Below are 20,103 nucleotides of genomic sequence, written 5' to 3'. Positions count from 1 at the left end.
GTGGCTTAACTTGAATCAAATTGCTCCCACGTGCAACAGGCTTGTAAAGTACTAGTGCTGCTTAAATATCTGAAACTGGTGGTTACTTGGGATATGCAAAAACTCAAACCGAACAAGGAAAACATCAATCTCTAGCAAATAATTCGAATCATGGACTAGTTTTAGTTGTGTCCCTGAGAATCACAACCGGGAAATAATTTACAGAAATTGCGAAAGCTCAGAACGTGTGGATAATCACCACTTTGACAAATATGGACTACGGAAGGATGACTAATATTCACAAAATTTCCACAGCCTTCAGCCATAATGATGGTTACTATATTCTTAATACAAGGGGAACCATATGCAAATGATCTATGCAGCGGGTAACTAAGGCCCCACCTAAGCTGTGAATAAAAACAATTAGGGGTGGAAAAAGAGAGAGAGCGATCAGACTCTGTACACACCTAACTCTATATTGGTCTCCATCTTCCAAGAGCCCAAGGGTAACTAATATACACATAAGCTCAAAAATTGACCTGGCTAGCATTTTGTCAGGAATTATACTCAAATTTGATCAGCATGTCATCATCCCATGCCCCGATGCCGCATCACTAAACAATATGTGAGCAACACTTAGTAAACAAAGTTCATGATACAAAATAAGGAGAGAAAAATTCACAAAGGATAACAATAAAAAGCCAAAATGAACAATGAGATAAAAAGCAAACTGAGGCACAGTGACACTGGAAATATTTTCTATTTTCTGAAACAAATATCCCCATCTATATTATCTACTTTTTCTATTACTGACAAGAACTTGAGTTCCCAAAGGACCGAGATTTCAAGATTTCATTTTTAGTGGATTGTCATCCTAAATATTGGATAGAATAAAGATATTGAACTGAATAAAGAAACTAAAATAACAAATGTAAACTAAAGATGCCGTCGTGGTATAACTAACCTGACATGGCTGTCTCAAGAATATGTAGTACGTTGATCCAATCTGTGGGCTAATCATCGCCATAACATATCTGTTGGCTAGGCATCACTCCAATCTAGAGTCATCGGGAGTACCATAAAATTTTGCATTCCCTGCCTGGTGAATCTGTGACTGCTGCTGAGGCGAGGGAGATGGAGAGTGAGAATGTTGCACTTGTGGCTGCTGCTGCTGCTGCCGCTGCCATTGTGAACTCACATCATGCGTAATAGGTATTAAATTGGCTGATGATAGTCTCTGCCCATGTCCTTGGCTGGATTGAAGTGTAGTCTCACTTAAGTTAGCTGGTTTGGACACGAAGGACCCCAAACTTGTTTCTGAATTTAACACATTTGACTCATTCACTGGTTCTGAAGTATGCCACTGGTTCAGAGGCAATGATGTTGTTGCTTCCATTTCAGTGGAGTTACAGACCGGGGGATGTGCTTTATGCATTGCTTCTGAACTAAATTGGTGGTTTGATTGAACCACCTTTTGGAGAGCCGATTGACTTTGATTCATAAACTTTTGATGATGCATCACCTGTGGGTGGTTTGAAGAAGCAGTGGCCAAAGGCGTAACAGACTGACGTGCAGCAGGCAAACACGGAGCAGGAGCAACTGGTGGAACATGACCTTGATTGGTATCAGAATGAGAAATCATTTGCTGTAAATGCTTAGATGATGAGGATGATTGACCAGAATATTTTTTCTGCTGAGGCAGGGGCTGATTAGACAATTGTGAAGATGTGTATTGCCTGGTCGGTGGTACAGCATTAACAGATGAACCAGTATATGAATCCTGAGCTTCCGTTAAAGAACCATTCAAAATGGTTGGATCAATCTGGATGTTCTGATGAATCATCATGTTCCCTCTGCCAACTCCCTTAACACCCTTAGCTTGCTGTGGAGATTGTGACTGCTGCCGCTGCTGTGGATGTTGCCTGTTGGTTTGTATAAATGGCTGTTGCTGCTTTTGTCGTTGCTTGCTTGTCTGATTGGTTAACACACCACAACCTGTTTGAGTATTACGGATCACTCCCTGAGTTGGAGTATGATGCTTTTGTTGCTGCTGAGACATTGCATTAACTGAAGAAGGTGACGTCATAGGCGATACAGATACCGATGGAGAATTTGCCGGGGATTGAACTAGCGGATTGTTTTGCACTGCAGATGATGCAGGGAGATGAGACTGTGGTTGTACATGTGGAATAGATGAATTAGATGCAGCAAACTGTTGTTGCTGCGGCGGCTGCTGCTGCAGAAAACGTTGTTGCAGCTGCCGTTCTTTAGCCAATCGAATTGCATAGGCTTGCTGCTGGGGATTAGAGGCATGATTGGACAGTCCTTGAAAATGTGGGTGACGAGGACTAGGAACTTGAGCCTGTTGTGAAGATATTTGATGGGACTGCTGATGATGGAGGGGGTATGATGACACTGGTGAAGACACGGTCTGGTTAGTGAAGGGGGAATTCAACCCCCCAAAGTGAGACATGACTTGGTTGCTTCCTGGAGAGACTTGGATCTGAAGATCAGGAGTCATCATCTGCCTCTGAGAATCCTGACTCAGGCCAGGCTGTTCAGCAGAAAACCACTGTAATTTAAAGGAACACAGATGCTACAAGCGCAAATGGGATAGGAAAAGCATATACAAAATTAATCGAATCTTCATGCAAACGACAAGATCTATGATATGCTACTCATAAATAGATGACACTGTAAATAAATAAAGCAAATAACATAATCTCATTAAAACTTCATTTCAGCCCGTTTATTACATCATGCTCGTGCGTCAGTGTGTTAATCTCTCCACAGTTTCCAAGTAAATGCAAATTTGCTACAAACAGCAGCCATCATGTTATCCTGCGTCTTCACTCCTTTTAAACTTACTTACAGTGTGTTTGGATGCTTAAAATTTTGGATTTGGAAATAGAATTGGATTTGGAATTAGAATTGGATTTAGAAATTCATGGAATTGGAATTCCACCTTGTGTTTGGTTTGAAATTTAAAATTCTATTTAGAATTCATTTCTTGTTTAGAAAAAACAAGATTTGAATTTGAAAATTTAAAATTTTACTAAAATAATCTTTATTATCTTTTACAAAAATCAAGATTTTAAACATATTAATCATATTATTAAAAAAAATTAAAAATGACAAATAATTTTATCATATATTTCTCTGTATCATTTCAATTATATATTTATGTTATACAACCTAAATAAATTCTTTATAATTAATAAACTAATCTTAACGAACACAAAATGAATTATTAAAATAAAATAATTAAACATAACATCTAAATGTTCAAATTTAAATTCTACGAAATAAATTATTTCAAAATTAAATATTCAACCATATCCTAATTTTATAATAAATAGAAAAATAAATAATTATTGAATAAAAAATTGTTCATTATTAATGACAACTATAAGAATAGATCTCAAGAATCAAACATGCAAAATAAAAAATAAATAAATTTGTCATTTAATCCAACCATTACATATAAAGATGTAGAAGGATAATAATTAAAAAAATTTGTTATGGATATTCTTTAGTATTATTCAAATTCAAATCCAATCAAATCTAACCAGTTTTGAGAAGATTTGTTTATACACAATGAAATCTAGTCAAATCCTGTCAAAAATCTCTTATAATCCAATTCCAATTTTAAAATACAACTAACCAAACTGTTAAAACCAGGATTTACAAATCCAAATCCCTTCACTTCCGATCATAAGGTTACTGTTTTATATAACTGTGTTACTTAACAAGGTTCAATGGTAAGGATACTTCCTGCCATACTTCAGTTACTTGCAACGTTATAAAATGGGGTAAAAAAAGTCGGAAACCTTAAAATCCTCGTACCAAATATGTGGACCCAAAATCTAGATGGTAGAGCAAAAAAAGTGAGGAAAACGTCCAAATTAAGAAATTAACAAATCACCAAAAGTCGAGAAAGACTACCCCTCCTATATCATCAGGACATAAACGTAAATAACACCAGAGATCAACTAGTAACAGCAATTTTCTTCAGAAACCATTTCCATCTTTTAAGGACACTAAATATCGAAGAAAGACTGCAAAATATTACATAAGATCCTATAATACTTACCCGCATCATGGGTGAACCCTCACGAGGTCTCAAACTCGAGTTTCCTGGGCCAGATCTGACTCCAGGGTGCATGTTTGCTGACACCATACTCCCAGAATTAACCGAGGATGATGAGGCAACACCATGGAGTCCGTGTCTTGCCATAGGCATGCTCCCACTAATGCACACCATGCCCATGCCACTACCACTGGGAGGAACACGAACGCCACGGTCAATTCCTGGAAGAGCTCCAGAAGAGGACAAATTCGATTGCTGGCCATTTCGACCTGACACCATTTGATTATATTGTTGAATTCTTTGCTGTTCATCAATTAATGGTGATGCAGGTCTAGGAGCCCCATATCTACCATCCCTGTAAAAGGTAAGGAAATACCCACATTCCTAGTCAGATAACTAAAGAATCTGAAAAAAAAAACTGTGAGCCCTTAATAGCTTATTACCTGACAGAACTGAGTGGGCCAGGTGATGATGGAAAATTATTGCCAAGCATCATATTCGAGGATCCCTGCAATGCAGAACTAGCACCAGACGTTGGATGTGTTGGAGCTCCAGCACTTTGATTCGATATAATCAATCCACTAGAATATGTTCCTTGATGCCCGAGAGAAGGTATATCAGTGCCAGACACATTGGCATCACACAAATCCAAAGGACTTCATAGAACCAAGGATAGTGGAGTTATGAGGAATGAAGGGGCCAAAAACAACCATTAGTCATTTATGCACCGAGAAATTAAATGGCAAAAAACAATTACCTTTGTTTTAATAACAAATCATCATATCTATGGCAAACCTCACCTTAAAACAGAACCACCACCCATGTTATTTGGACAAACTTGAGAAAGAGCCATTGTATGAGAGCTGTGAGGAGGTTGTAGTTGTTTGGGATCCTGTTTACCATCATAATGAAAAGAAATCACATTAACAAAAAATGTAATAAGGCGATCCAAAGAAAAGTATATTAAATAAAGATCAAAGATCTTCCCACATTGAAAGTAAAAGCGTTCTTCTAACAATGTAACCATGGTATCACTTAGGCTACAACAGGTTCCCAGATAGTTTAAATCCACAGTTTCAGATGCACAAATGGAAGACCAAAATATTCAACATGCAACTACCCCACTGAACCCACCAAATACCACATATCCATTGATTTGCACCTAATTCAAATTGCATCCCAAAATTGCTCCATTTCACATATCAATCTTGAATCCCAATACTCGTACAAAAAAGAGTGAAGTGCTACTAGCACATTGGAGATGAGTCGGGTAACATCATAGTTATTTAAGGAGCAACGCTAACAAAAGCACAAGGGTGCCCTGGAGCCTGAGGCACAAGGCGAGAAGTGTGGTTTATTAAAGTGAAGCGCATTTTGTATAGATGTTTAATATTCACATATATAAGGCGCAGTTTGACTAAATATTATATAAATAAAAGCATAGTTCACAAAATAATGTAAATAAAAAATTCAGAATTCAACATTTTTATTGGCAAGAGCAGGCACTAAATGATAGCAGACTGATTTTGAACTTCGGATAAGAAAGAGAATATTGCGAGATGGTAGAATTGAAAAAAAAAGCGCTCTAATTGAAATTGCAACAAAAAAGAAGAAACAGTAGGCTTGGATGAGGCTGCGCTGAAATTGGGAGAGGAGAGTGTGCTGCAATCAAAATCTGAGAGAAATAAAAAGCTATTGCTCATGCATACAGAGTTTTTAATAATTAAATGGTACGGGTTTAAGTTAATTGGGCTTTAAACAACTGACTGGGCTAGGGTTATCTGTATACAAGTAAAATATCCCATCAATTAATGACAAAAAAATAAGAAGGGCACCAATTTCAAAAGGCCAGAAAAAGCGTAACTTTCGCTTTGCTTTTGCAAGGCGTGAGTTTGGGTACTTACTTAGGTGCGTGGAGTGCGCCTAGGCTTTATAACTATGGGTAAGAAGCCAACCCACAGGTGTTGTCGTTTCCACGCAATCAAAGATACCCATATACTTATAAACACATTTATTAATCATCCAACGCTCGTCACCAGGATAGTAAATAAAAATGGTGCCTCAACCTCAAACCTCTTATCATATATCAATCAATAACCTCCATACATTTTCTAACCATGCACACGTCTCTTCAATTTCTATACAAACATTTTAATCAGTTCCATTATAGCCTGTTGTCAAATTGACAACTTACAATATTCTTCTGCTACTTGAACAACATTTAAAGCTCCAAATCCGTTGAGGAAGTAATAAATGTTGTGATGAAATAGCAAAGCAAGAAATTTTTGCTTGTGTTATTGCTAATACCATGTCTACGGTACATTTGAGTCATGTTTCTAAATTTCTTACAATCATATGGGAGTTTGCTTAACTCTCCAATTGTACCTTAAAAAAGAAATGTAAAGAATGGCTTAGTAGAGTTTAAAGAACATCAACACAAGCAATGCCGTCGTATACACAAGAGAAGTATAAAGTAACAACATTTAAAGGATACTAAACACCTTGAAGTAGATCAAACTTTCAGGAATGACTCAAGAATCTCACTTAGAAACCATGTGAATTGAACTACTTAGAAACAATCTAAACGTGTCATAAATTAATGCTACACAATTACCTGAGTCTTATGATAACGAAGTTTCTGGCCAATTAAGATGATTTTCTCACGGTGAGATCTGAGGGTATCTTCTTCCATAGGTTCCTTCAAATGCTGAAACAATTGTCTGGCACTCCCCTGTACAACATTCATAAGCAAAAGCAGAAGCAGAAGCAGTATCATTTTGATTTTAATGTTTAAACAGGGCCGGTGATATATAGTGGATAAATAATTTGATACGAATGTAGATGTATTTAATTAAATATAAAGGGATTCAATAAGCAAGTTAATAAAAATTGATAAAAGGTATTTTACTTTAGGAATGCCAGGAAGTGTAGAAGGGTAAGGCTGCGAAGACCCAGAATCCTCGGCACTCTCAGCTCCATCAGCAGAAGTTTTATCCATCAGAATGTTATGCCGCTCCTTGCATTCTTTAGCATTACGAAATATGCACTGATTACAAAGAACAATTAATAATTTTACACACTATATCAATTTCTAGGAATTTTTTGGAATGGATATTATGATAAAAAAAAAAATCAAAATATCAAGAAAATATTAACTAAAATTTTGAAAAACATGTACCTTAAATTGCATCGTACTGTTAAAAGCATCACTTACAAGCTCCCAATTTGGACCCATATCATGTACCATGACAACAAGTGCCTAAACAAAGTACAAAAACAACTAAACACATACATACCTCCAGAAGCAACAGGAAGAAGCATATCTCAAGTTTCAAAAGACATATTTGTCGGTACAGAAATGTATGCATGTACATGCAAAATATATATGAATCAACCTGGTCCTCGAAAAGTGACCATGGAGTCCGTGAGTCTGACTGCGGCTGCCCAGGAGGCATCTGATGAAATGCAAACATCAACTTAAAGACAGTAACAAAGCATAAATGAATAAGTAAAATGTCGAAAAATGGAAATGAGGAATTGCAACTGTATAATACCTTAAGAGTTTTAGCTTTCCTTCCACGCTCCCGGCCACCAAGCATTTTATAGAACTTATTTGGATGATACATGTTACTCATTTGGGATGCCACCGGTGAAGGAACATGCCCAGCAACTGTTGAAGTGTTGTCAAAAGAGCCATCCTGCGATGGCTGTATGCTCTTCTTCATCATGGGCTGACCCAATATTCCTTCATGAAAAAGGTATAGCTAATATAAGACAAAGCAAAGAATGCATATTAGGAATCAAATACAATGGCTGACTTTTAGGATTAAAGCATTACCGTTGCAGCCGTTAGATTCAAGTTGATAACTATCTGATCTCTTTTTCGAATGATCCCTCTGAAATTGTAAAATAGACGATTCATTGTTCATCTCAGTTATGCATATTGATACCAGAACTAAAAGGAAATTCTTTTTTCAGAAAAATATACCAAGAAGGTTCAACCCGAACACAGAAATAGAGACCATACTTTTTTAATTTCTTTCCCGGAACATTGAGTTAAATATAAACATTGATAATTCATTGTACTGGAAATAACTTAGAGAATCTCCCTCAGACTGCCCAGTACAAAGATATTACGTCTTTTGAGGTCTGTGTTCTGATACAGATGAGAATACCTTGACATAATATATGCAAATCTGCATCTTTTTTAGAAATTGAAATGACAAGGAGCTCCATCTCAAGGAACATCACAAGAAAGAAAATTTTATAAGATAAGAGCGTGTGGAACCGGTAATTATCATTCCTAATGCTACATGGCACATTCTTTTCAGGAAACTGGAATTTAAGTTTTCCATTTCTCAAAGAAAATTTCAGTATTATTGGCATTGAGCAACCAAATGCAGATTATGAGATTCCTTGTAGAAGCAAGCTTATGTGCCTCTGATATGCATATAAGTGTTAAATGAATAACAAAACAAAAAAGTTCAGCGAGAAAAATGATCACCTGGTCATTATGAAAATTGGAATCAATCTGCCATCTCTGTTCAAATGCAGAAGTCTGCCTCAAATAACAAAGGCAGTCAATAATATGACAAATAATATCTTCAAACTCATACTTAAATAAATATACTACTGTCTACCGGATGCTTTACTTTCTTCTTCTTCTTCTTAGGTTTCGTTGAAACTTCTGCAGAGTCAAAAGCTAAATTCTTTTCAAATTCACCACAAGACTCAACTTCCAAATTAATTGGAAAAGAAGATCCACCATGCAGACTACTCTGATCATCCTGAAACGAATTGGTATCACCACTTGAAGCATCTGTTTTATTTGGTAACTGAATGCATCCAGATGTTCCTGCACTGAATGGGCTCAAGATTCTCCTGGAAGCAGTTCTCATGCGTTTTGTAGGGATCGACACATTGAGATTGCTGCCTGGTCGTTTGGCAAGGAAGGAAGATTGCTGTGTCACAATTTTATTCTCTGAAATATGCATGGGCAAATAATCAGAACCTATTCCATATTCCCTAGCACCATATGCATGTGCCGAGAATTTCCGCTTCTTTTGGCCGAATTTTGAAAACTTGCCATCATCAGAGGCCATAGGCATGCCAAATGTGCACGTATCGCCATCATCCTCATAATATGAATTATCTTGAGATTCAAAATCAGCAAAGTGAAAAACCTAGTCAAATAAATAATACGACAGAAATCAACATAGAAACAAGTAACTACCGTCCCAAATTTACCTGCCACAAGATCACAACCAGATGTCTCCACTTCCTCTCGCACATCACTTCCAATTCTCTAAGAAAAAAACATGAATAGTGTTGGACGTCAAAATAATAATTACATACAAAAATGAGATACTTCTTATAAAACACTTCAATTCTAGAATCTGTCACTCTTTGGAATCCATAGATTCAACATCCACTTCACTTCTTAACGCGGGTTATCACAAGATGGCCTTCTTACAACACACTTCATTGAGAATTTTTTGACTTTTAAAATTCTTGGATTTTTTGGTTAGCCATTATCTGATTCACAACAGAGAGAGGGAGAGAGAGCTAAAACAAAGATACCAAGATCATTTTTACCTACACATGGACTTGGACATGAGTCTGATGTAGAGTAGTTGGCAGAATCATTCCCTTATGTAAACCCTTTGTTTCACTTATTAAATATTCCACAAAAAATTTGTATACAATATTAAGAAAGGATAGGATGACGTCAGTGGAACAAGGTGTTCCATTATTCCCAACTTGTCCCACATTAGAAATCACCAACTTCATGTCCCACCTAAGTTAGACTCCTTATTAATGAAGCCAGTACTTAGAAAAAATATCTTCGGAGGCAGTGGCAGAAAAGTAACTTAAGGCAAAACTAAATGTTGCTGTGATTTAGACAATTCTTCAGGTTCTTTTATAATTTCCCTAGATTGTTACATAAAGCCAATCCGCGAAAAGAAAAGAGAAGTCAAGGTTCAAAAGCAAAGTATTCATTTACCTCATAGTGAGCCACAAGAGATTCAATTGATTTTTTGTAGGTCACCATAGCCCCGAGGGGGATTGCGTAGAAGAGGTTTTCCTGATTGACAATTGCCAAAAGTAAAATTGATGGGTAATCAAAGAGGTTCACAGCATCACATAGAGACACCATGAAGATATTCACCTTTACTACAAAAATTAATATAATTATATGTTGAAACATACGTATATAAAGCTAGAATGAAAAGATTACAAGGGACGAGAAAAGGGACAGGGATGGGTAAACGAGATTTGAGGCACACACACAATAAGTGGGGAAGGGGATTTGTTTTACGCATGATATATGAAAAAATTAATTGTAATTCATACTTCGGTCAGACTATCCTCCCAAGACATGTCCAGGATTCCTGAATCAGATACTTTATCCAGGGTAAGTTGTACGTCAGTTTGGTAATGCAGAACATTTGAGTTGTTATATTTCAGAAATCTTGCCATATAAGACTGAAGAGCATCCTTTTGACTTGGCTGCTCGAGTTCTTTGCTTATCTCCTGCCAAAAAAAAAAAAAACTCCTTAACTAAAACACCAAATTGCCTTAGAATTTATGCACCTTATATTCTAAGTTACAGACTGAAATTTATGATATAATGGTATGTTCTGCAAATACATCCAAAAAAGGTCAGATATCATATATTGGCACATTCTTGGATAAAATATCAACACACACCCAATACTTCTACAAATGGAATCCAGGTCATAAGATATTATGATGCTACAGTGGATTCTTGGATTGTGTGGGAAAAAAATAAACATCCTCAACAAAAAAAAAATTCATTAAACCATGAATAACTCTAGAGTATAGCAGAAAACAACAATCTTTCGAGCTCCGGCAACAACAAAAACCATTCCCACGTATAGTTAGTATTTATTATTAGACCGTATTGTATCAGAATTACACAAGTTACCTTTTATAATTAATTCAACATTAGATGTTTTTGACAAGTGTTTGCCTCCTATAAATGATTCAACATTAGATGTTTTTACAAGTTTTCACATACAACGAGATAGTATTCGTACATGGTTATCAGTTTGAAAAATCGAAATAGTAATTAACATTAGTTGTCAAACGGCAACAAAATGTCGAAAAATAAGTTAAACAACAACCAGAAGCACATGATGCAATAAGAGGCATCAAACATAAGAAAACACCATCCACATCAGTAAAAAGTCTCTGTCATAATTGACTTTGTAGATGGAATAAAAATTAAAGATGGAGGAGGATCAGCACAAAAAAATCACAACTACCTCTACTGAATGCCAGAACTCCATGACAGCCCTCGCCAAGGTACGAGCAACCATCTTTGCCTTCATGCTAGAACTTTTTTCTTGCTTTCTCACTCGAGAACTAATAGCAGCTCGATTACATATTTGAGAACTTGCAGCTAACTTCCAAATACGCTCCTACATAGGAGAAGCAAAAGAAGAAGTTTATTTATTTAAAGAAAATGGGAATGTAAGTTCTGGGGATAACAGGACAATAAGGGATATTTTCACTACAGAAATATCTACAGAACAAATATTCCAAAAGAAAAGGCATATCAAGTGAACCTGTGCAAAATCATTTGCCAACCATGCCATTTCTTCAAGCACATAATCCCAATGAGATTTACGAGGAATCTCCGAAGGTAAAGTCAAAGTAGATAATTCGGCTAGTCTTTTTCGCTTTGCCTGTTTGATGTATCACATCAGATCTATGAGCCCAAAAAAAATTTATTTGAGCACTAACAGGAGAAAGATAAAGTTAATGAAAGCGTGAAGATCTACCTCTATGCTCTCTGCTTCTTTTAAGATCGATTCTTCATCAACACTAGCTAATTTCAAGTTTCCAGGAGTTTGGACATCAAAGGAAATGGTAGAAACCTTTGATGAAGATCCAGCCTCAGCAAGATCAGCAATTGAGTTACGTGTGACTGTGAAAATTTCACTCTGAGGGGAAGAATTCTCAACCAATGGGACAGTAGGTTTTTTCCCTGATTCTGACCCACTACAGCCGCCAGCTTCTATGACACTAATGTCAGATTGATTTGTCAATTTGTCAAGCAATAAAGATCTACCTTGAATTTTTTCTTCCTGAGGCGGGAGAGGGGGACCATTTTGCCTACGATTTAGACAAGCAGAGGCACTCTCTTCATCAACAGAAAAATTATCAATAAGCTTGGCCTCTTTTGTTTCTCTTACTCGTACTAGCAAGTCTTCTGGCCCTACATTTTGATTGTCTACGTCTCCATTTGAATCAATGGTACTGATTTTGGTACCTGTCTCGGTATCATTATTTCTATCAACATCTAGGTTGGTTTGGGAACAAGACTCGGAATCGAAACCATTTCCGTGACGTGCTGCATTGCCATTATGAGCATCATTTGTAATCGCATCACCCTTTTTATTGACAAAACCATTCATCTGACAAGAACCATGATTCTCAACTTTTCCAGTAGCTGCCCTTGGCTGATGCTCAACTACCGCAGAAGCCATCTCTTCCATTGACTGCAACACAGCAGGTTCATTGCAATCCTTTTTCATAGGAGTTGTTGCAGCATTTGGTAATGATGGTTTATTATGTCCTAGGGGATTTTTTGAAGCAGTAGCAACTAAAGCAGAGTGGCTAGAAACACCTTTGATCAGATCCTCAGTTGATCCCACAGCTCTTGCATCATTCAACTCTACAAACTGATGATCATCTACACATACATCTGGACAGAGGGTACCATCTTTTGGCCTTCCAGGCTTTGAATTACAGTTGGAGGATACATCGAGGTTTTCTACATCAGATAATGTTCCTATTACATTCCCGGGCCCGTGGTGTGAAGGTAAAAAAGATCCATGCGAGCCAAGCTCCGGATTTACATCACTTGAGCCAGACCTAGCCCCATCACGATTTGAGCGTGATCTATAACGTCTCTTATATGCTTTTCTAGGGAGCCCAAAAGCAGATGAATCCCCATGTTCCCTGGTTTTATGGCTCCCATCCCTTTCCGATGATTGCTCTGGCGGCACAACATTACCCCTAATGGGATGAAAAGAATTTCGATCACCTTCTGAATATTCATGTTCAGCATCTAATAACATGAGATTATCAGCACTATTGGGTTCACAGACAGCAGCTGCAAGTCTACCACTACTTTCCACAGAGTCTCCATAAAGCGATGCGGTAAATGCAAAACTATCCTTTGGTTCACTAAAATATCATTGAAAAGAATTAAAGAAATCCAGATTCACAGAAACATGAGAACATCTTATCTTACCATACAAATACACAATACCTGGTCACAAGATCATGTTGCAGGTTTGTAAATGATGTTGATTGCACACTAACTGAAGCAGCATTCCCAAGATTAAAATCTAGAGGATTTCCACCCTATTTAAAAAAAATAGAAATTCAAGCATGACAAAAAGTTCAACATACATTCAGAAAAGGCAAGCAACCGACGGTTACATACTTTTTCAAGAAATTCCAATTCTCTTTTTCTTTCTTCCCGAACATCATACTCTTTCCTGGAAACACAAACAATTGTTAATGCCTATAACAAAGAACAAGTAGCAAATTGTCCCTGTTATATTGCAAAAGATTAGGAGCATAAGAATATTACCTAAGCTCTGCTTGAACATTCTCAATTGATGCTCGATGCGGAGAAGATTTGTTAGCAATACCAACTCCGCCTTCAAGAATGCCTCCCATAGAATCAAACTCAGCACTGATTAAGAGAACTAGTTTGAAGAACGATACACACTCCTAAATGAACAGCTACAGATTATCTACTCCATGTACTCAAGACATGAACGAAAATCCTGTGAAACAAGAAACAAAAACAAGCAAATAAGGGGAGAAGAGATACAAAAAAGAAGAGAGTTCATTTTAAAGGAGGATGAATGGAGAACACTCCAAAAACTGTAAGACAGTAAGAGATTCGGCTAAAGCAGAGGATGCACCAACATAACAATCATTCAAAAGCCTTGCTAACTTTAAAACAGCAATAAATAAAACTAGCAAATGGAAAAACAAAAGCGCTTCGCATTTTAACTTGCATAGCCCTTCCATACTTTGTTTCCATGACTTGTCTTGTTTACAGAACCCAGCTCAAGTCATCATGGACACAATGCCCCCTTAGTTCTAGGCTTGCCATTTTTTCCTACTAAAACTAATTTCACACAAAATGTAAAGCACTTTTGGAACAACAATGTCAACAACCAAAGATTGCAACACAGCAAAAAGGGGCAACTTCATAATCAGCTCAAAAAGTGTCAGTCCTCTTAAGCGAAGTAAAGGTAATGTGATGACAACATATAGAGGTATTCAGCTGTCCAGTGTAAGATAAGATCATATATTCAGCACAATTCAAGTACTACCAAGGTGAAGAATGGTATACACACAAGTATCAACGCAAAAAGAAGAAACTGAACTGCTACAATTAATTCAATTTCACTAAACCAGAAATTTCAATAAAATGAACTGCTACAATTAATTCAAAGAGAAAAACATTCTTTCGAAAACCCCAACCCAACTCAACCATCTCTACAAAATGAAGGGAATGATTCACGACAAGTTGTGAAAACAAATCAAATTAGAACATTTCGAGCAGGCACAATTAAAGATTAAATTTAATTTGATACCACTAGATTCGAACATGATTTATTTTGTTCGAGAGCTAGTATGACACCTTGTCCCACATTGGTTGAATATAAATTCAAAATAGTTTATAATCACAAACAATGTACTCCAAAAAAACTTATATTTACCATTCTCTTAAAGCGAAGACGAATATTAAATAATTGATTGTGCAATCGTGTTTACGTGGGCAAGCCCAAAGTGTCGCATAATGACATCAGAGACGGTCACCAGCAAGAACACCACGGAATAAGTGTTATGTGTATGAGAGTCACCTTTTGAACTTGTGGAGCAAAATCCTGCATGCACAGGAGCCACGATTCTAGTGTTGGTGGATCAAGGAGTTAGGGCACGTCGAGGACGTCATATTCTGAATGAGGGGTGATTGTGACACCTTAATCCCACATTGATTGAAGATGAAAGTTAAAAATAGTTTATAATGAGATATAATATATTCCTATAGCAACATATGTTAGTCATTTTCTCAAAGCGATAGACGAATATGAAGTAGTTGCTATAGAAGCTCATCGTGCAAACATTCTTGCATGGGCTTGAGCCCAAGCGTGACAGCTAGTTAGCCATATTATATTATATTAAAAACGTATTTTGAACTTTAATCACATACTATGACTATATATCACCAAAAACACTGACAACTTTTGATATATTAAATAATTATATATATTCGTATAAAAACCAACTACCCTTAATTCCATATAGCTCAAAGAAGCATTTTGACCTTTTTTCAGTGTTCTAAATGGCAGTCAAGGCGGCCACCTAAGTAGGCGGTAGGGGGCCCTCGACCGCCTCGCCTGCGCATGAGGCGACTGTTTTAGGCGGCCCAAGCTATACGGCGGTGGGCATACGGAGGCGGCGAGCAGGCGAGCCAGGCGACGAGCAGGCGGGCCAAGTGAGGCAGTCAACATTTTTAAATTGTGGTCAACAAATTTTGAAGAATCCATGGAGGCACACACCGGAGTTTATATCTTTGAGTTTGTTGAAAAATATATCATTGAAATTGCCCTGCAACATGTTGTTCAAGTAGTGACGGGCAATGCCACAGACAATATGGCGGCGGATGGACATTGTGACAACCTCAAATTTTCTGGACCTCTTGTGCGACTTATACAATCAACCTCATGCTTGAACCAATTGGAATTTAGCGGAATGCTTGAGAAAGCAAAGGCCTTGACCATATTCATCTATGCACATCATAGAACTTTGGCTATTTTATAAGGAAATATACCAAGAAGAGTGATATTGTGAGACTCGGGGTGACTAGATTTGCTACTTCATTTTTGACTTGAAAAGTCTCAAAGACAAGAAAGATCAATTGAAACTTGTGTTTACATTCGAGAAGTGGAGCAAAACAAAGTTAAGGAGTAGTGTGAAGGGGAAAGCGACGGAGGCGACGGTAACAAATATATCTTTTTTAAAAGGCGTTTCTTTGACTTTGAATGTTTTCACCCCTTTAGTGAAAGTTTTACGTCTTGTTGACGGTGACAAGAAGCCCTCAATGGCCTTTTTATTGGGTGTTCTTAAACAAGTCAAAGAAGACGTTAAAAAGTCTTTCAAAAAAAGAGGAAAATCTCATCCTTATTTTGAAAATTATTGATGAGAAGTTAAGGGCAGATTTGATAGTTCTTTGCATTATGCCGCTTAGTTATTGAATCCGTTTTTTACTTCAAAGATTCAAGCATATCAAATGACACCAATGTTATGAATTAGTTTGCATTTATATATTTATTTTCACATTATCTAGATGATATTATATTGTATGAAGCTTATTTATTTTAAATATTATTTAATTACACATCTTACATAAAAATTGATGACTATTTGTGATTATATTGCATGATTATATATGATTATTTATAAAAAAATTACTTAAAAAAACGGTGCCCAGGCGGCCGAGGCGATAAGCGGTCACCGACCACCCCGCCACCGCCTCTCGCCAGTTACAACATTGCTTTTTTTTAAAAAAAATTTTACAGCTATCCTAGAAAATTGTATTGCACAAGGTCCTATAATATGTGCGACGCATGACAAACGTCAAGGACGCACATTAAGCATTACAATCTAGAGCATGGATAATTGAAATTTAAGCATTAAAATGCGCACTTGCTTTGTAATATAATTTTAATCACCCCGAGCCAAACATATAAAATACAACGAATTATTGATTAAATGCATAAGTTTTTATTGGCCGAAAATTAATGAGCCCAGGGTTTCTTCGGGAGAAGAATTTCCAATGTTTAAAAATCAATATAAAGGTTTTGATATTATATTTACTAAAAATTATGAGATTGTTGTAATGTAATATTGTAGGAAAGCTGCTTTTCGTGAAAAAATACCAATTGAAGTGGAATCAATTAGATTCCATCATATATTGGGAATCAGGGGTGCTTTTTACCCGCGTTTGACCAAATCATCGTGTTTTACTCACACTTAATCTCGTTTTTTTATTATAATGGTAATTTACTATTTTTTGAATTAAATGCCACACAGAAATAAAGGGCATGTGCACAAACTCCATACCATTATTCGAGGCATAATTTTGAATTATAAAAAAGTTGAGTCTGAAACAGCATGATGTGAGGGCAGCATGATGTCAGGGCACCCACATTATATATTTCATCAAATAGTATAACAACGCACAGGTCTTTATCTCACTGTGCGGGTTTGGCTATATGGTTCCTCCTACACCATTGTGTTCTACCTCCCATTATATCTTCATCTATATTTAGATGATGCATATCATACTTAATCGTTATTATCCAAGTCTTTTTTGGTCTCCTTCTTTGTCTATTAATATGGGTACTAGTCATGGTCTCGCATCACCTAATTGGAACTTCTATTGGCCGTCTTTATATGTGTCCATACCATCTAAAGCGTTTCTCCCCGCAAATAGCAGAAACCAATTCAAATTCTAAATTGCCTATTTTTCCCCATTGCTCAACGTGACAACTAATTAAACTGTTAGCGAGAGTCAATCCTCATCTATATTTTACCAATTTAGTTAGAAACATCAGTTGAATATCAAACTAATTTAAACCATACAATTTCTAAGTGGTTAAATTTATAAAAATAAAAATAAAAACTAATCCGAATAAGTTTGAATTAAGACATGAACTAAAATACAACATAAATTAACGTATTAAAGGTTAAATTACCATCAAACAACATACCATTAAAATTTATATGTAACAGTTTAGTGAAAGAAACAGAAGGTATTTCTGTCATTGGGAAAAAACATAGTTATCTTTAATTTTTTTAAAAAACTGGTTTCTAATCTTTGGAAAAAAAACAATAGTACCAGATCCTTTTTTCATTTCTTCCAAAAGAACATAATTCTAACTTAAACTTTCATCTCTCGTCGAAAACACCAGAGTATTATTTCATAGCACAAAGTGTCAATACATATTTTAAAAATTGTAATAATCCATGCCTCATGACTATTTCATAGCACAAGATGTCAATACATATTTTAGAACTTGTAATAATAATCCATGTCTCATGAAACATGAAACGAACACAATGGAATTGTATTTGATTTCTCTCCTACTTAGTAAATCATGGCTTCAGTAATTCCGAATCTTATAATACAATGCACATCACTTATCATCCTCTATGACCTACAAAAAGCAAGTCAGAGTTTGTTCAAGTTGTATGGAGATGAGCAGCCTATGTAACACGCTCGTGAAGACTGACTTCGTGACTATCATGTTAAGCTAATAATTTGACATGCAAACCAAATGAAATCCCCAAACAACTCGAATGCCACATAACAGGGAAGCTCACATGTTCCACACAACTCGACACCATGAGAAAACGTAGCAACTCAACCAAAACGCCTAAGACGCATTGCGTAACAAACAGTTTCGTCGTGTTTTCCCCCGCAAAAAAACCCTAAATTCGATAATGAAAAGAATGCGATGAATGAGAATCTAGGGTTAGTGCACAGTCAAGCAGAGCTCCAAATTCTAGGGTTTCAAGACATGATAATGTGATAATATTACCTGAATCGATATTAAAATCAAACGAATTGAAATCTGCGGACAAATCAAAAGGGCCCCTGAGTTGGTTCTGCTCCTAGGGTTTTTGCTTCTGGTGCGCAAAGGGTACCCAAAAATTTACCCTAGAATCAACAAAAACAACCAGGGAAACCCCCTAAAACACGAATATGGAGGCGTATACATACATACAAATACTTGTATGCGTATATAACTGTGCGTTCTGCGTGTACCCGTTCGTGTTCGTCAATTTCTCTCTCGCCTCTCCTCTCTCTCTTGAACGAACACTCATTCGGGTTGTTGAGCCAGTCGTGTATGAGATGGGCTGGGCCTGCATGGAGAAAAGGACCTTTTGAGCGTATCCAGTTACCACAAAATCGACTCACTTTTGTTTACCTAATTAAATTACTTTGCAAAATAATATAGTTTTTGTGTACCACCTTACTTATAGATAAATCAAATCACTTGACATAACTCAACCAAAAAAAAAAGTCATTAATTTATTGGATGAAAAAAACTTTCCATTTTTCGTACGAGACCATAAGGCAAAACGTCTATATTTCATCAACCTATAATCATATTTCCTCGCACAAAAATAAAGGTTTTTTGAAGAACTGATGACACTAAATGAGATTACATATAAAACATTAAAAAAACAGTTGAAATGATGGAACTCCTCTGGTATGATGATAATGTTCGTCAATGTTTGTAAGAATGACATTTTTTTGACATAATATCTTTTTTAAGAAATTTGTTTGTCTCTCATATTGATGTTTGGTCAACCGAAAATTTCACCGATATATGTTTAAAATCATGGTAGATCAATTCTGCAAGTAACATAAAAATAGATTGGATTATTTTGATTTCCCATCGATATGTGTCGAGTTTTAAAGAGATTGTCACTCTTAAGGATTGGCTTTCAATTCAATTACCTAAAGAATATCTGAGATCTACTGAAAATTTTAATGATCATTTAATGATGGCTTTTGATACTATAATTGAAAGTTCTACATGCAACAACTCAAACATTTTCTTCATTGAAAGGATCGAGAGAGACCGACAAACTATTTTTTATTGATCAATTCTAACACAGCTAAGGAAAAAATGGCAAAACTGTCATTGTAGAATTAGTTATTTGGATAATTATAATGTTGTTGTCAAGGAACTACACATTCACGTTTACAAATCTCACTAAGACCAACAAACAACATCAACGCTTTGCAAAATTTAAAAATTGTGAGATCTTTTATAGTTTGTAAGACGTAGAATAATTGTATTATTGATGAGGCTCCAATGTCATATCGTTATACTTTTGAATATGTTAGTGTGACTTTTCAAGATATTATGGATAATCAATTGTCATTTGGAGGAAAA

The 20,103-nt window shown here is 36.2% G+C and overlaps 1 protein-coding gene across 6 annotated transcripts; it reads right to left on the bottom strand.

The window, feature by feature from the left end:
* Positions 1 to 66: 66 nt before the first annotated feature.
* On the bottom strand, positions 67 to 19,044 carry LOC140959036 (chromatin modification-related protein EAF1 B-like). Of its 6 annotated transcripts, none has more exons than XM_073416748.1 (23): positions 18,736 to 19,044; positions 13,701 to 13,899; positions 13,551 to 13,605; positions 13,374 to 13,468; positions 11,878 to 13,288; positions 11,662 to 11,781; positions 11,359 to 11,514; positions 10,424 to 10,603; positions 10,074 to 10,154; positions 9,317 to 9,374; positions 8,722 to 9,221; positions 8,574 to 8,627; positions 7,908 to 7,965; positions 7,624 to 7,814; positions 7,465 to 7,524; positions 7,248 to 7,328; positions 6,978 to 7,115; positions 6,684 to 6,800; positions 4,870 to 4,961; positions 4,513 to 4,725; positions 4,073 to 4,424; positions 944 to 2,533; positions 67 to 593 (listed from the first exon to the last, which is right to left on the bottom strand). In XM_073416748.1, exons 2-22 carry the CDS (start codon positions 13,787 to 13,789, stop codon positions 1,028 to 1,030), a joined length of 5,607 nt encoding a protein of 1,868 aa, XP_073272849.1. In that variant the 5' UTR covers positions 13,790 to 13,899; positions 18,736 to 19,044; the 3' UTR covers positions 67 to 593; positions 944 to 1,027. The 6 variants fall into 6 exon arrangements, with proteins under 6 accessions (XP_073272849.1, XP_073272845.1, XP_073272851.1 ...); XM_073416744.1 differs by having other exon boundaries at positions 8,710 to 9,221; positions 18,736 to 19,043; XM_073416750.1 differs by having other exon boundaries at positions 8,710 to 9,050; positions 18,736 to 19,043.
* Between the last annotated feature and the right edge of the window lie 1,059 nt (positions 19,045 to 20,103).

The sequence above is a fragment of the Primulina huaijiensis genome, chromosome 15 (genome assembly GCF_012295235.1).
Source record: "Primulina huaijiensis isolate GDHJ02 chromosome 15, ASM1229523v2, whole genome shotgun sequence".
NCBI classification, from domain to species: Eukaryota; Viridiplantae; Streptophyta; class Magnoliopsida; order Lamiales; family Gesneriaceae; genus Primulina; species Primulina huaijiensis.
Note: the sequence above shows the minus strand (reverse complement) of the source record. Positions and strands in the feature narration are given on the sequence as shown.